The sequence below is a fragment of the Aspergillus karnatakaensis genome (genome assembly GCF_047715665.1).
Source record: "Aspergillus karnatakaensis strain CBS 102800 unplaced genomic scaffold BJY04scaffold_29, whole genome shotgun sequence".
Taxonomy (NCBI): Eukaryota; Fungi; Ascomycota; class Eurotiomycetes; order Eurotiales; family Aspergillaceae; genus Aspergillus; species Aspergillus karnatakaensis.
The window spans coordinates 51,302-66,593 of NW_027395741.1; the positions used below are offsets into that span (position 1 = coordinate 51,302).

At 52.9% G+C, this 15,292-nt stretch overlaps 5 protein-coding genes across 5 annotated transcripts; 2 read left to right on the top strand and 3 right to left on the bottom strand.

Moving 5' to 3' along the window:
* Positions 1 to 534: 534 nt before the first annotated feature.
* BJY04DRAFT_71467 (putative APSES transcription factor Xbp1) lies at positions 535 to 2,581 on the bottom strand. The gene is made up of 4 exons (XM_073720923.1): positions 2,087 to 2,581; positions 1,926 to 2,041; positions 1,792 to 1,876; positions 535 to 1,748 (listed from the first exon to the last, which is right to left on the bottom strand). Exons 1-4 carry the CDS (start codon positions 2,430 to 2,432, stop codon positions 679 to 681), a joined length of 1,617 nt encoding a protein of 538 aa, XP_073570349.1. The 5' UTR covers positions 2,433 to 2,581; the 3' UTR covers positions 535 to 678.
* A 2,834-nt stretch (positions 2,582 to 5,415) lies between these two features.
* On the bottom strand, positions 5,416 to 7,836 carry BJY04DRAFT_71474 (uncharacterized protein). The gene is made up of 7 exons (XM_073720924.1): positions 7,095 to 7,836; positions 6,934 to 6,957; positions 6,769 to 6,885; positions 6,691 to 6,722; positions 6,511 to 6,628; positions 6,266 to 6,462; positions 5,416 to 6,215 (listed from the first exon to the last, which is right to left on the bottom strand). The coding sequence occupies exons 1-7, from the start codon at positions 7,579 to 7,581 to the stop codon at positions 5,742 to 5,744; spliced, it is 1,449 nt and encodes a 482-aa protein (XP_073570350.1). The 5' UTR covers positions 7,582 to 7,836; the 3' UTR covers positions 5,416 to 5,741.
* Positions 7,837 to 9,410, bottom strand: BJY04DRAFT_71553 (uncharacterized protein). Its single transcript, XM_073720925.1, has 2 exons — positions 9,027 to 9,410; positions 7,837 to 8,970 (listed from the first exon to the last, which is right to left on the bottom strand). The coding sequence occupies exons 1-2, from the start codon at positions 9,096 to 9,098 to the stop codon at positions 8,092 to 8,094; spliced, it is 951 nt and encodes a 316-aa protein (XP_073570351.1). The 5' UTR covers positions 9,099 to 9,410; the 3' UTR covers positions 7,837 to 8,091.
* Positions 9,411 to 9,692: 282 nt separating this feature from the next.
* Positions 9,693 to 13,599, top strand: BJY04DRAFT_207978 (uncharacterized protein; the record flags this gene model as incomplete). Its single annotated transcript, XM_073713928.1, has 7 exons — positions 9,693 to 9,871; positions 9,920 to 10,010; positions 10,056 to 10,478; positions 10,629 to 10,707; positions 10,741 to 12,662; positions 12,715 to 12,987; positions 13,033 to 13,599. 7 exons carry the CDS (start codon positions 9,693 to 9,695, stop codon positions 13,597 to 13,599), a joined length of 3,534 nt encoding a protein of 1,177 aa, XP_073570352.1.
* A 227-nt stretch (positions 13,600 to 13,826) lies between these two features.
* On the top strand, positions 13,827 to 15,275 carry BJY04DRAFT_71561 (uncharacterized protein). Its single transcript, XM_073720926.1, has 3 exons — positions 13,827 to 13,951; positions 14,018 to 14,121; positions 14,191 to 15,275. The coding sequence occupies exons 1-3, from the start codon at positions 13,909 to 13,911 to the stop codon at positions 15,136 to 15,138; spliced, it is 1,095 nt and encodes a 364-aa protein (XP_073570353.1). The 5' UTR covers positions 13,827 to 13,908; the 3' UTR covers positions 15,139 to 15,275.
* The last annotated feature ends 17 nt before the right edge of the window (positions 15,276 to 15,292 follow it).

Consider the following 15,292-nt stretch of genomic DNA (forward strand, 5'->3'; position numbering starts at 1 on the left):
ACTTTAATTGGTTGAACTCAGGAATAGAAGGAAGGTATCACGCCGTGGACGATACTATTGAAATACCTCGTGTTTAGGCTCAAGCTCGGTGTGGAGAAAGTCCGGCTCACAGTAACGTTAGGGTCTAGTTAGTACTTCCTCTGCACTGGGTTGATGGGATCTATGTACTCCGTGGGAAGTTGATCTACACGAAAAAGCAATAAGGTCCCGGGCTCAAATCCGGAGGATCCCAAGCAGCTGAGCAATCGAGAGTCACACCTTACGAGGGAGACGTCGAGGGCAAGGTATAGGTGATATTCAATTCATATTCAAAGACATAATCACAGACTCAGTAAGAAGAACAACATCATGGACAAGAAATCAATATGAGAATAAACCATCCTATCTCTGAGTACATAGGAAAAATATGCCGCCAAGCACCGTACGAAAAGAAAACTCCGGCCCGGTCTATCAGATTGTCCGTTCGTGTGCTCATAAAAACAAAACAATTCAGAAATGAAGAGGGCAATGTAGTGTAAAATAAGCAAAGGGATCGATGGTCTTGTTCTAATTTAGAGGAGTGATGCAGGGGGGGTGAGATGATACCCATCAATCTAGACCCCGGACCTAGTAGGTGAAGGCCTCGTAGGCCTCCAGCTAACTAGCCGATGGAAATTCCGTATGGAGAAGGGAAACTGGTCAAGCGGAGGCACGGCGCCTCTTGCGACCCTTCCACATCGACTGCGCGAGACCAGCGGTTTTCATGAATCTCTCACCATGATCATGCTCGCACACATCACTACCCATGACATCCTGCATGTGCAGGCTCAGCAACGCATGCGCAGCCCGAATCTCACATACAAGACTGGACGGCTGCGTCTGTGTGCGCGCGTGGGTACGCCCTCGGTGCATCGGAGGTAAGATGCCATGTCCCTGCTCAAAGCTAGTGTCTTGTTTGAGATACCTGCCGCGCTTGCGACCGGTATTCTCCACATGGCTCTCCACCTCCACATCGGTATCTCGGTACGACTCGTCATCGTCGGGGTAGTTTGCTGCGATGCTGTCGCCCGTGCCTTCGGTGGAGAGCGTGGAGCTGCTGCTATCGCAGCCGCTTTCGGGGTCTGTCCCTGCGTCGGCGTCAATGTCGATGTCGTCGCAGCTATCGTACGTGGTTTCGTGTTTGGTTGTACCGTAGCCATTGGGGACGGAGCTAGGAATCGGCCTCAAGTCCCTTGACAGCGAGGCGAGGACGGTATATGGGGAGGGGAGGAGGCGGGAGTGTACGTCTATGCTGCGGGGTGTATTGACCGGCGTGAACGAGTTTCTATTCGGGCTGATCGGGGACACGCAGTATGGATCTGTTGGGCTGTGGCTGTACTCTAGCTCCGGGGAGGAGCCGTAGCCGAGGGATAGGTCTGTGGAGGATGTGTTGCTTCGGTGACGGTGGTATGGCCTTGGGAGGATGTGGCGGCCTAGAGGTCGGCTGTCTCTGTCTCCTGGGGAGCTGGTGGGGCGGCTGTCGTAACCGGATCGGAGGAGGGCAGAGGAGGTAGGGGAGCGGAGTTCGATCGTTCGGTAGAAGCGTGCTTTCTCTGTTGCTTCCCTGACGATGGAGGGGTCGATGATCATGCGGCCGAATCGGGGACGGTCGTTCGGAGGGATGCAGAGGCTGGGGAAGTCTCGGCCGAAGAGGGGGGTGAGGGCGAAGCGGATTTTCCAGCAGAATGTTGCTGCTACAGCTTTGGCGGCTTCGTATGGCATCCAGTAGCCTGAGGTGTTAGCATGGATGGGAGACTGAGCCTAGAGGCTTACCTTGTGCTGCGAGGGCTCCGCCCGTGATGCTGTGGCAGATGTCACGAAGTCCTGGATTTTGGTTGAGCATCTTCGCCGGAGTTGTCTAGCCACGTTAGTCGTCTTGGATAGTGTTTTAGTCGATAAAACCCTACCTTAGAGTAGTCATTGCATTTGAAGAGATGTGTGGTTCGGACGAGACCAATATTGTAATCCCACATCACCGTCCATTGCCTCTCTTCCCCTGGGAGCTGAAAGGTATATTGAAAGACTAAAAATCAGCATTTGTCAGTCACAGAGCTGGGGCTAAACGTACCCTCAAAGCTCTCCCGCCCAGTCAGTTCCTGAAACGACTTCTTGTCGCTGTTGTAGGGAATGTGTCTTGGGTAGTCCGCAATGTTCCCGAACGGGTGAATGCGAAATTTCTGGTGCAGAGCGGCGAGCTCGGCGTCTCGATGCTCATCAGGAGGGTAGCGTACCTCGCCTCTAGCCTTGCCACGCTGAAAGATAGGCGCGTCTTTGGCCATCTTCTGCTTCTTCTGACGGGGAGAACGTAGCATGACGGTGCTCGTGGAGGTTGTAGGTGATGGAGTGGGAAGAGAAAAGTGATCGGGCCGGGTGAGGTTGATAACAGGATTGAGGAGAGACTGAATGGACGCCATCTTATACGCGAGGGCGGTCCGCCGTCTCAGGGTGTCGCTGATCAAGGTTCTTCTTTTCTTCTATCGGTGAGTTGTTGGCCACAGAGAAGAGAGACGACTGGCTGCGAGACTCAGGTTTCAAGAGGATGGCTTGTTTTATCTTTCTTGCTGATCTAGAACTCAGGTTGGGCTGACCGCCACTGTCGTCTAAGACACAGGAGAAAGAGTTCTAGAAGGCCTGGTGAGGTCTCAAAAGAGGTGGCTGACAATGAGCGAGGGTGGCCGAAACGTAATGGGCTATACGTGTGTATGAAGCCGTGATGGCTAGCTGGTCGACCATGGAACTAGCAGAAGAAGTAGGAAGAAGTGAAAGAGAAGGGAGGAAAGAGACATCAAAACAGACGCAGCCCTCCTTTGTCGATAGGTTTGCTCAGTGCAGGGCTGTCCACGAGTGCATACGTGACGGCATCTGCTCAGAGATCGCCTCTCTCCATTCCCTCCTTTCTGTTTGACCTTTTTTTTTCCGCAACAAAAGGTGCAGCACGCGTGGAAACCCTATTCGAGGTAAAAAGGGGGCAGCGGTGAGGGCAAAAGTGAATCAGATTCTTGTTCCAGACAGCAAGTTGGGCAAATTTCTTGGATGATGGCGTCTGCCCGGCATGGAAATAACCTCACCGGTTCTTAGATCCAGACAGACATCGGGAGGCATCACGAGGCACACGTCAGGAACGGATCAGAGTGCTGACCCTGCGATACTTTAACCCCAGTTTGAGTGTAGCAAGAGCACTCCCGGGACCTCCTTTTGTAACGTTCCTCATTTAGCAACTCCCCCAACGGTGGGAAAAGAGACGAACCTATCCGTCCTGTCATCTCTCAATAGCTTGGTAATTGCCGCTCATGGGACGCAACTCGTCGAGGCTTCAGTTGTTTCACTCCCATCTGCAGCTACCCAAGACTAAGCTGACGCAGACCCAGCGAGAGTAAAGATGGTAGATCACGTTTCAGGGACTCCTGCAACCATGTGGAGGTCCTGCAGAGGCTACCATAAATTGGCACTGGGCTTACAGTTCTGAACCAGACTCTCGCTTCCTTGCAAACAGATAGCAAGAGGGCGGTCTGGTATGCGGGAGTTGTAGAGCAGAAAGGTCCAAAGTCTCAAAAAGCTAATAATAAGACCGAGAGGTGTCCGAACGGCAACACAGAGCACACCTTCTGCCATAGACATGCATGGTTCTTGCCGTTTCCGAGTCATAAGAATAGGCATATTGCCTGAAGACGGGATCAACATCGATCACCCCCTGCTGTCAACGAACTCGATCATCAGGTGGGAGAGCCGCTAAAGTGACCGGAACAATTACTCTCAAAAACCACCAGCCAATGAACAATCGGGGATCCAAGGCACCGACAAGCAAGATGGGTATGAGGGAGGCCTGAGACGCGGAAACCTGCATGACGCCTGGCTTTATGTACCACAGGAAGCTGCGGTTGCAACCAACAAAACGGGCCCACTCGGTCAGCTCTGCGGCCAGAGAAACTCAGGAGAATTTCGTAAGACAGCCAGCCGGCTTGGGCTGGAGTGGATCTATGGCTAGGATAGTCACCAAAGTGAATCGGAAAGACAAAAGTGAAAACAATCGCGTTTCCGGTCTGGTTCTGGGCGCGGCTGGTCGATCGGCAGTCCTCCGCTGATAATGACCGGTCGGTCACTCAGACGACACTCAGTTACATCGACGATACCTCCCAGAGGGTCGAATCTATCATGAGCTTCTCCTCCCTTTGTCAGGCGACGCCAGCGTATGAAATGGCAAGGTCAAGCCTCACTGCTGCGTCACACCCGCATTGGCAAGGTTGCTCAAGTCCACCAGACCGTTGTAGGGGTGAGCCAGGCCGTTAATAGCGCAGTTGGCGATGTAGATACGGTGGAGCCAAAATGGGACAGCCCAGGTAGGTGAGAGTGTCAAAGGGAACCTTCCACACAGCCTTCTCTGCAGCATATCCTGGTGGAGACCGGGATGTCGCTGCTTTCATAGGCTGAAGCGCTTCACTTGCAGGCTCTTTCAGTCCTCAGTGGCTCTGAGCCTGAGGACTAGCCATGCAGCTTATCCTGGAAGACAGGCGTCTGCCATGCACTGCGGAGCCACTGAAGGCTTCTTTTTGGAAGGTGGGCGCATATTTTCACCACAAATTCAAATGAGAGACAGCAGAAAGTCAGAACGAGAGAAAGATGCAGAAGCGAAGGGGAAGAGAGACACAGTGACAAATATCAGAGAAGTGTAGAAGATCTCGAAGCGAGCCCACGCCGGTGGCTTGAGACCTCGTATTGACGAGACATCAGCTGAGATTCCACGACAGAAGATGAGAATGAGGGTAACGCTGATCAGTATGGGGTGCAGGATCTCCCATCAGGCTGCGCTGCACTGCAGAAGGACGATCATGAATGATGCAGATGCAGTGGACAGACGACAGACAGAGACAGTCACTGGAGGATGCAAACACAACAAACAAGCCACGCCACATTCCCATCTCGCCCGATTAGGTAGTCCTTAATTTCCTCCAGCTCCAGTTTATCCCATCAGCAAGGAACAGAATGCTAGTCAGGAACAAGCTGTCGGGCGCCCTCGTCGGTCATTTTCCTCCCGGGTGATCCCTGTTTCCTACGGCATCATAAAACGTTCCGGATACACCTGTGCAACGCTGCGCCATCTGGTGTAAGGTATGTGGGACTGTCGGTCGACGAGGTAGCGCTCGGATCCTGTGCTCGATCATTCGCTCTCCTGGATCCGGATGTGCACTGCTCGAACCTAGAGCGATCACACAAGATAGAGGTGGGCCATCGCGGGCGGCTGTGTCAGGGCTGGGTGAAACTGCCATTACTCGTATGTGGGTGACTTCTTTTGTGTGGGACAGAAGCGTCCTCGAGACCACTGCCAGGGATCAGGGACTTTTGTCAGGCGTGGTCGGCTCCCTGCTACGAACTGGAGGTACACTGTGTACCACGCTAGACTGTAGAGAGTGTTCAACAATGCAAATTAAATTGGACTCTATACGAACAAGAAAAGTGTTAAGGTTTGCACGGGTAACAGAAACAAGTCGAAGGAAGAAGAAAGTGAGAAGTGAAAAAGACAGATAAAGAAGACGAACTAAACAGGCAAGAAACTTTCAAAATTCGTACCATCTTGTCATCGTACAGATAGGTCGTCGAAAGTCAATTCCACATCAGGGGCACGGGAAAAAGTGCTCAGTGTACGAGACTGTCTCGAGTTTCAGAACGTCGGTTCGGGTTTGCTGCTGCATGAACGTGCGCAGTTTTGGGGCCACAGAAGGAGCTGCTTAAACAGCCAGAAGAGGCTGCTGCTCGGGTTGAGTCTCGATGGACTGCGCCACCGGCTCGTCCTTGGGAGCCTCTGGGAAGTCAGTAGTCTTAACGGCAGGCTCAGCCGCAGGCTCGACCTTAATCACGGCCTCGGGCTCCGGCTCCCGCTTCACAACTGGGCCAACCTTGGAGGCTTCAGGGGAAGCGGAACGGCGGCTGCCGATGTACTCCTGTGCCTTGTTGCTGTAGTCTCCAACGTACTGCTTTACAATGCCGGTCGCATGGGAGGTGCGCTCTTCAGCGAGACCCTTCAGCTGGGTGGCCTGGGAGTTAACCGTCTGTTGGAGATTCTCGATCTGACCGTCAATGAGCTCTCGGTTGTTAATATAGACGAGAGGGCCAAGATAGGCAATGGTAACAGCCAGTAGCGACAAGCCCCAGAAAGGTAGGATCTTGATCAACCAGTAGGCGGAGAAAGCGGCGGAGAAAGCCTGGGCGTGGTTAGAGGTTAATGCTACACAAGTGTTGACTTCAGACTCACAGCCACGGTGTGGATGATATTCTCGGCGAAAAGGACCCGCTGGAACTCAATGAGGACAAAGTCGATAAGCTGCTCAAAGTCCTGCAAAACAGCCTCAATAGTCTCCTTGGGAATAGTATAGTACTTGCGGGGACGGAACGAGCTGGCAAGTCCCTGGGACAGGGCGAATTTGCCGAAGATTTCCAACGCGGCGGTGACTATCTCACTGTCAACAATGTTCTGATCATCTCAAAATCCAAGCTTACATCCGAGAGCGACGTAGAGGAACTTGAAGAACCAGCGGAGCAGAGGGAGGTAACGGCCGGCAAAAATAAGAGCAACGACGCTGGCAAAGGAAGCGGCGGTGGCACGAGGTAGTTCCCACTGTAGTCGTAAAGGAGTTAATTAGTGACATTCTCGAGCCTGGTTTGCACTGAACGACTCACGCTAAGAAGGCTATAGAGCAGAGAGTGATAGTCTGTCGTAATTAGCAAAGATGTCGTTTGTGCGAACCGATCACATACAGGTCAGGGGCTGGCCGGTGGCGGTGGTGGTGGAAGGGATGACTTTTGCGCTCTTCAAGTCACGAATTTCTTGTCCGGTGCGGGAGGCCTCGGTCTTGATGCTCTCAGCGATTGGGCCTGTTCAGAATCAGCATTGGAGTGAGAACCCAATTGTGAGAGCAGTACCGTTCGCGATAGAGTCCTTGGTGCCTGAAAACGCAGAAGTGATCAGTTTGTGTAACTTTTAAGAGTGTTCGAAATGATCAGATAGGAGTTACTGGACGAAAAAGGAGAATTAGCTTTGAATCTCGAGAAGCGGCAGCTTGAGGAGAAATTCCTTACCTTACTAGAACCGTTTGTGTCAGGATACCTGACCTCACCGGCGTTGTCGGCCATTGTTTGTGGTGGGTGGAGCTGGCAAACAGAGCTTTTTTTGGGCAGATAAGGCTTCAGGAGAATGAGAGGCGATGAGTCGACGGGTACGATAGGAATTCCGATCAGTGAGCAGATAGAAGTGGTGAGAGAGCGATGAGGACGATGGATGAGGAAGAGGGGAAGCAAGGAAGCAGGGTGGACAGGGAAAGAAGAAAAGATGGATAGGAGAGCGATCGGAAGGTGATGCAATAGACAAGCGAGTCGTGTGCTGTGCTTCCACTTGGGAGCAGCCCGAGTCCACCACCACAGGGTTCCCAAGGTTCCGGTTCCACCGCTGGGCAAATTATTATTCCTGTTCTTATTACAATTATGATGTCTTTTGTGGTCTCGAATGTGAATCCAGTCTTCTCTCTCGTCTTTGTGGTTGCGTCGGTGATCCTTTTCCCACGTCAGTGGCATGTGATTGTCATAGCACCCCTCCTAGACCTTTTCAGTCGCATAGCATAGTAGGTACAATCCCTCTCAGCTTATGACGCAGCAGATACAACACGGAGTAACGATATAATATACGTTCATTATAGAGCCATAGCTGTGCTTGTAGCTTCGCTTTGTTGGTTTTTAGATATTTGTTGTGGTTTAATAATTGCTCTTGGGGTATTGGGTCTCGACCGGATCTATATATAGGCGCGTCGACCACCAAAGCACCGATGTCCTCACTCTGTTTCAACTTTCCAGTACTCGAGGATGAGTATGTATCCCACAAAGCTTACTCCATCAGGCTTATGAGCTAGTTACTGCAAGCTTGATGAGTTAGGCTGTACTTAATATCACGGCGGACAAGGTAAGAGAAGATGTAGCGATGAGATCATCGGATTTAAGCTTGTTTATGCCGAGATAAGGTGACTTTTCGCCACCAAGCTAGTAAGAAATAGGCAAACTGTGCATCTATCCATCCAATCCATCCAGATACTACCATCTGAACATGCGAGACATCTTGAGCTTGACATTCTGTGCAAGAGAGCTAATGGAATACCATCTGAGTCTATGAGGCTGCGCCGAAGAAGGCTCATCAATATACTCTTCGCTCGCTATACAAGCGCGAAGAGCCTTGATAAAGAGCGCTTTGACCTCCTCATAGCTTTGAGAAGATAATTCGACAAATGTACACCCGAACCGGTTTGCCAATGCCTGACCATGTGCTGAAGATATCACTCGCGCTTCTGCTGTGGACCAAGTCAGATCTCCCACCAAGTATATCGGCTGGCGAGCAAGGAAAACATTGTCGTTCCAGAATATCTTGCTCCCTTCCTCGTGAAAGAGCTTGCAAACCCGCAGGACGTTTAAGTTGATTCCGCTAAGATGGGGTTTCATGTCTTCTATTGGCTGCGACGAGGTTAGACATGCTTGAAGGACCGCAAGCTGGAGCTCAGTTGGCAGCTGTGGAAAGCAAGTAAACGTCTTTTGGGCTGACTGTTCCTTCAAAGTGTCGTTGTTCCTGGTGCGAATATTGGTGATATCCTGGCTTAACCCTTTCATCGGAATAATAATACTTGAAGCATTCTTTGATATAGGACCCGCCTTCACCTTCTTTTCGTAGAGAATACGTGTTAGAATCTGCAAGGTCTTTGAAACGAACTCGTATGACCCCTGAGATGCAACATCGTATAGCAGGAAAAACCCATGAAAAGAGGAGCGGGGCTCAGTAAAGAGGTGTTCGAAATATCCCAGGTCGTCGAGGACATTTGTATGCTCGATTTCCAGAGACGCCATGTAAGCCTTTCCATCAATTATGGATTGCCTCCGGTAGTCGACACAATAACCTATTGGTCCCCAATGTCCCGTGGTGAACTATTCTCCTGAGGTTGTCAGCAATCAAGCCAGGCACCGGAAGCTTATCCACATGCATGATAACATAGATTTTCTGCTGGAAAACAATCTTCCGAAATGAGCATTACTCGCAGCATCTTCATGACCATCGTAATGGAATGGTCATTGATAAGCTCATCGAGGAGATCTCGCGCAAGAAGACTCAACACGAAGATCACATGATGAGGCTTGGAAGGATGTTCGAGTCCGTATCCTCATTATTATTTCCGCCGAGCATCATTCTAGTAGTTTGTCGTATTCATGGGCCGCTCTTTTCGGGATAAAGGAGGGTCGTCGCCACCTTTGATTCATACTTGTGGTGAGACGAATTGATTTAAATACCACGGTATCATAGACACAATCCACAGTAGACAAGATTGAGGGCGATGAACTGAAAGATGTTCGTGTTTACACAAAGAGATTGCCCATGGTGATGATGTTAGTGGCCTGGGACGTGAGGCATAAAGAATCACGTGATGGGATGGTGGGACGCGTAGCTGATGTTTTGATGCTCGTCTCCCGCAGACACCGTCGACCTCAATTTCCGACTCAACCACCGACTCCAGCCGCCCACCACCGAAACTCGATGATCCAACCTGTGTCATAGCCTTACTAAATGGTTGTCTTTATTCTAAGTTAATCAAACTTCCATCCGCTGTCCGTTCCACTCGACTGTCGCTCCCGACTCCTTTGTTTACACCGTCATGGCCGCAGCCGGCGCGAGGGCGCAGAAGCCTGTAGGCTCTGCAGCCTGGGTCTCGACCGAAAAAGAGAACTGCACGCAGCTGGTGGATCAGGAGATGGAGGAAATCGAATTTCCCGTGCGATATGAGATGGAATGGTTGAATGAGCACATGGCCGAGGTCTTCTCGAACAACCAATTGTGCGTAGCAACCACGCTGTTTTCGAGCTCTTTGACTAACAAACCCAGTAACTTCACGGATGCTTTCAAAACCCCAGGAAAAATGCGAGGAAAGACTCCGCGGACTTTGCGAAAGCGCGATGCGACCGAGCCCCGTGTGGTGAGTTGGCCTGTGTGCTTTGCTGACTCTGACTGACTGTTTTAGCCTCTGAGTGAGATATTCTCCTCTGTGCAGAAGAATCGAGCCGAAAGCCGATTCACCCCTAGCCCCGCCGTGTACCGGTCGCCCACGAAAGCTCCAGTCCCGGTCGCGCCTCCTTCTCCAGTTCAACCAAAAAGCAAACCCACGAATCCTCAGCCTCAGTACCCCGACCTGACTCATAACATCAATTCTTTCTCAAAGTACAACACCGACTCTGGATATCATGGAATGTCCGACCTTGGCGATGATGATGAGATGGTGCTTACGCAGGTGGCCCCTGAATCGCAGCTGTCCACGCAACCGTTCGACCTTGAACCTATTTTAGCGAGCGCAGCGCCCCGGCGTTCATCAATCGACCGCCGAACGACCGACGCGTCATTCCACTCAGCTCGCGAAGACCGACTTCGCGGCGAGACTGTCGAGCCGGTGAACATCGATTCTCCGAAACTAACCCGGAAAGAAGAGATACTTGATGAAACCCACAAGGAAGGCAACAAGGAGGAAGAGGCTCGGAAGGAGGACACCCCTGTCGAACCGGTGCAAGACGCGCCGAAGCATATGGACGATGAGCCAAAGGAGGATGCAGTCGAGGATGCAGTCGAGGATGCAGTCGAGGATGCAATTGAGGATGCAATTATGGAGGACGAACCTGCTAGTCAGCCAGAGCCTGTTAAGTCGGTAGATGTAGAGGTTCCTGCACCTGAAAAGGTCCCAGAATCGTCATCTGCCAAAGCCAGTGTTCAGCTCTCTCCCTCACCACACAAGGCTGATGAGAAGCTTGACGAGAAGCTTGATGAACCCGAACCTGAAGTCGAGAAAGATGAGATGGTTCTTGACAACCTTGACGACATCGGATCACCCTCCGACGCCGATACTCCAGCACGCCCTCCAATTCGCAAGAGCAGTCTTAGCTTCGCCTCTCTGCCCGCCCGGGAACCTCTGACGCACAAAAGCCTCGGCGGCAGGTTGTCTAGGACCAGCCACATTGAGCCCATCAAATCGACAGTGACCAGCTCAGCCTTCTTCGGTCGACATACTGGAAACCGGAACACTCAGGCTGTTGAAGAACTGGATAGGATGGAGGTTGACCACATTAGGGAGGAGTCAAATGAGGTGTCCGATTTAGACACCAAGGCTACAAAACTGCATAACAAATCCTCTACTCAGAGACTGCACGAAAAGATCAGCATGCTTGGGAAGATGCAGCCTTCACGACCAACAAAATCAATCCCTGCGGTCGCAAACCTCTCTGCGCAAGTTTCATATCCTGAGCTTCCGCCAGCAAAGCCCGAGGTAAAGGAGGCTGCTGCTAAGCCTCGCGAAGCTACACCATCATCCGCTGCGAACGTGGATGATGACTGGACGAAGCCGATGAGCTCTCCATTCCAACCAGTTCCCAAAAGCCAGACCGTCAAACACACCATTCTTAGCACCAGTGACGCCCCTGAAGAACCATCCTCTCCTATTAAGAGCAAACCCGAAGAACCGAGGACTATCGCTAGGCAAACCTCTGAAACTGCCCATGGTAAATCTTCGACTCCGGTGTTCTCATCACCGCAACGGTACGGCCATCAGAAGAGTGCGTCCGTAAATATCGATGCGAAAATGACGACCACCCCGATCGGTTCGCCTAGTCGCCATGATGGTCCATTGAGTGCATCCAAATCCCGCCTCCAGTCGATCGTGAGATCCGCCAAAGGTCTCTTCACCAACTCTGGAGGCACTGCGGCAGCTGCTCGCAAGGAAGCATCTTCACCAGATGAACCCAGAGCGCAGCTTCAACGAGCGCAGACTGATCTTGGCCGGACGAGCCGCCCGCTGTCGCTCTTTAGCCCACCGCGACAGGAAGGTCGCCGAACCCGCAGTTCAACCGAACGGGAGGAGAAGCGCAAGCAGGAAGAGGAGCGCAAGCGAGAGGAAGACTTGGATAAAGCCCGCCAGGAGAAAGCACGGCCGGTGCCGAAGACTGCCCGGGAAAGGGCTCACACTGAGTCGGAAGCTCGCGCTCCGGCTCCTATGCTTCCTTCCAGCCCAATTCGAACACAAGCGAAGCCTACAAGAGAAGCAGAACCAGCAGCTGAGGTGTCAAAACCTGCTCCGCCGTCTATCCCACAACCGACCAGAGGTCGCCCGACTAAACCTACCCGTGAGCCTCAGCAGAAGCCAAAGCCACAACCTGTCTCCATCCGCGTGGGCAGTGCTCTTTCTCGGCAGATACCTACGGCTGTGACTACCGAGTCGAGTATACCTATACCGCCCCCGTCGGCCACAAAAGCACCGTCCTTGAAGAAGAAAGCTAGCAACCAGTCTCTCCACACGGCGTCCTCGACTAGTAGCTTCAAGAGTTCTGTCTCAAGCCAAACACAACGAAAGGCCCAGCTTGCTAGCGAGCGAAAGCGGGAGCAGGAGGAACGTGAGGCGCGGCGGAAGGAAGAACAGCGACGTGAGCTCGAGCGCAAGCGCGCGGCTCAGCAGAGCCGGGCTGAAGCCGAGCGTCGCGAGCGTCAGGCTGAGGATCCAAAGAAGGCTGCACAGATGCAGGCGATCGAGAAGCGCAGACTAGAGAATGCACGGAGACTGGAGAGACAGGGGAGTCAGCAACCCGAAATGGTAAGTTACTCTGGCTAGGGTTTGATCAATGCTAACTGTTTAGACCGCTCAGCCTGAAAGGACAACCCAACCTCAGCGCGAGCCCGCACGCCCGGCATCACGACTTGGCTCGGTGTTGGGACGAGCGATCAATCCGCCGGTTCCTAACCCAGCCAAGCCGCCAAAGCGAGGACCTGAAGAGGAACCGAACCATCGACCGGTGGCTAAGCCGGGCACGATGCAGCCTTCTGGCGAAACCAAGCGGAGGCGGACTGACGATGAGCAGAATCGCGCTTCTATGCGACCGGCAATGGCGCCGCCCATTCGCCAGTCAAACATTCGCAAGGTATGTTACAGTCTACATCCAGCATAACTTGTTCTGACTATGTAGGAACCTGCCAAGAAGCCTTCAATGTACGGAAATGCACCTTCCGTCGCAGCTCAGGGGTCGTCGATTCTTAAGACTGGACAGCCTCAGCGACCCGGACATCCGATGGACATGGCTAAGTACGCCAGCGGCAAGATTCCTTTTGCAGAATCTACCGCTGGACCATCGCAGCCGCATCGTACTCCTGGCGCTAGCTCCAGCAAAGCGACGAAACCGTCGCCCAACTACCCCAACGGCGAGAACATTCATCTTCCTGAAATCGCAACCGATAGTGAAGATGAGGACTCGGAGGCGGAGATGCTGCCGGTACCCAAGTGGGCGCAGCCGAAGGAGCTCGAGTCTCTTCTCCGAGAGCAGGAAGGCTTAGAGGCAGACTCGATTTTCGGTCCGATCGCACCGTTTTCGCTGGAAGAGACGTTCAAGGCGGACAAGCGGATCAAGAAGTTCCGCGAGCGAACAAGCAGTGCAAACTGGGCTGGACCGGATGGGCTCACGCAGGAGGAAATTCGCAAGGATGTCGCGGAGCGACAGCGGTTGCGTATGAACGGCGGGTGGACTTTTGGGATGTAATAATTTTTGCAACATGCGTATGGCGTTGTATGGGTACAGATTGGGCAGCATTGGCGTTAGGTCTGCATAGCATTTATTGATACACAATACATTCGATTGTGAGGCTCTGATGAGTCCGTACTAGCATCTGGATTCTGCAGGACCCCTGCATTCGATCGAGCTTAGCTCCACCTGTCTACCTTTACCGTAAGCCTTTACCCCTTTTCCGACCCCAACACGCCAACCATCTTCTCGACTCCCTTAGCATCTTCAATTGTGAACGAGATTGTTCTTTACCCTCATGCCTCTCCGATAGCCGCCGCCGCAACCATGCCAAAAGGCATGCACAACCCCCTGCCCGCATCGCTTACGAGTCCGTCCCCTCCCTCACTTCCGTCGCAGACCCCACTCCGCAGTACAGCTCCCTAACAAACCCCAGGCGAATGCAAAAAGGCCACCCAAATCCTCGACTCCTTCATCAATGGCTCCTGGCGCGGAAGTCCCGGTCGCGAACTCCCCGAGCGCGTGTTGCAGAACGCGAAGGTCTTTTCCCCTTTACTACTTATCTATAGCTACGAAGAAACACGCGCTAATACTCAATCTGGAGCATAGGGCCTTGCAATCCTCACCGTCACGAAAGCCGGGATCCTAGGGTCATTACGCATTGGTTCGGGGATTATCCTTGCGCGTCTTCCTGATTCCGACGCCGAGACGGACGGCGACGAGAACAATAACAACGCCAACACCGACGCGAACAACCCCGAAAATACTACTACAGCACCAAGACCCCCCCGCTGGTCACCCCCCTCCGCAATCTCCCTCTGCGGCCTCGGCTTCGGCGGCCAGGCGGGCTTCGAACTGACCGACTTCGTCTTCATCCTCAACACGTGGGACTCGCTGGAGACATTCTCGAAGCTCGGCTCGCTCACGCTCTCGGGGAACTTCAGCATCGCGTTTGGCCCGCTCGGCCGGAACGCGGAAATCGCGGGCGGCGTGAGTTCTTCGGGGGGTGGGAAGATGATGAGCTTTGCGAAGACGAAGGGCTTGTTTGGCGGGGTGAGTGTCGAGAGTGGGGTTGTTGTTGAGCGGAGGTGGGCGAATCGGAGGTTTTATGGGAGGGGGGTCCGGGGGGAGGGGATTCTGAAGATGGATGGCGGTTCGAGTGGTAGTGGATTGGAGAATGTGAGTGAGGAGGGGAGGGAGGCTGTTGCGGGGTTGATGAGGGTTCTTGGGGAGGTTTTTGGGGGTTCTGAATCTTCTGCTTCTGGTCCGGTGGGTGTTGGTGAGGAGAGCGATGCGCAGATACCGACACAGATGCAGGCGCAGACGTATCAGGAAGGAGGTCTCGAGCAGCAGCGGCAGCAGCATGCGCCTCCGTCAGACCTAAACCCGATCTCAAGAATCGGAACTGGGTCAGGACCGGCGCCAGAACCAGAATTACAACCACAGACACCGTCAGGGTCTTTGAGAGTTCAGTCGCGTGAGCAACAACCACAGACCCCTGAAACTGCGGCTGCTGCTAAACAAGCCGAGCCGCCTGCAGTCCATCGCAGCGATTAGGCTCCTGCATTTCCACCTCCTCTATAGGACCCTTAAGAAGCCCAAGACAATATTAATAGCGCGCCTCGCTCTAACACGAGGTTAAATCTCCCTGCAGCCAATCAGGATGCGGCAAAGCGAAAGCTTTAAGCAGTTAGGCATGAATTGACGTGGC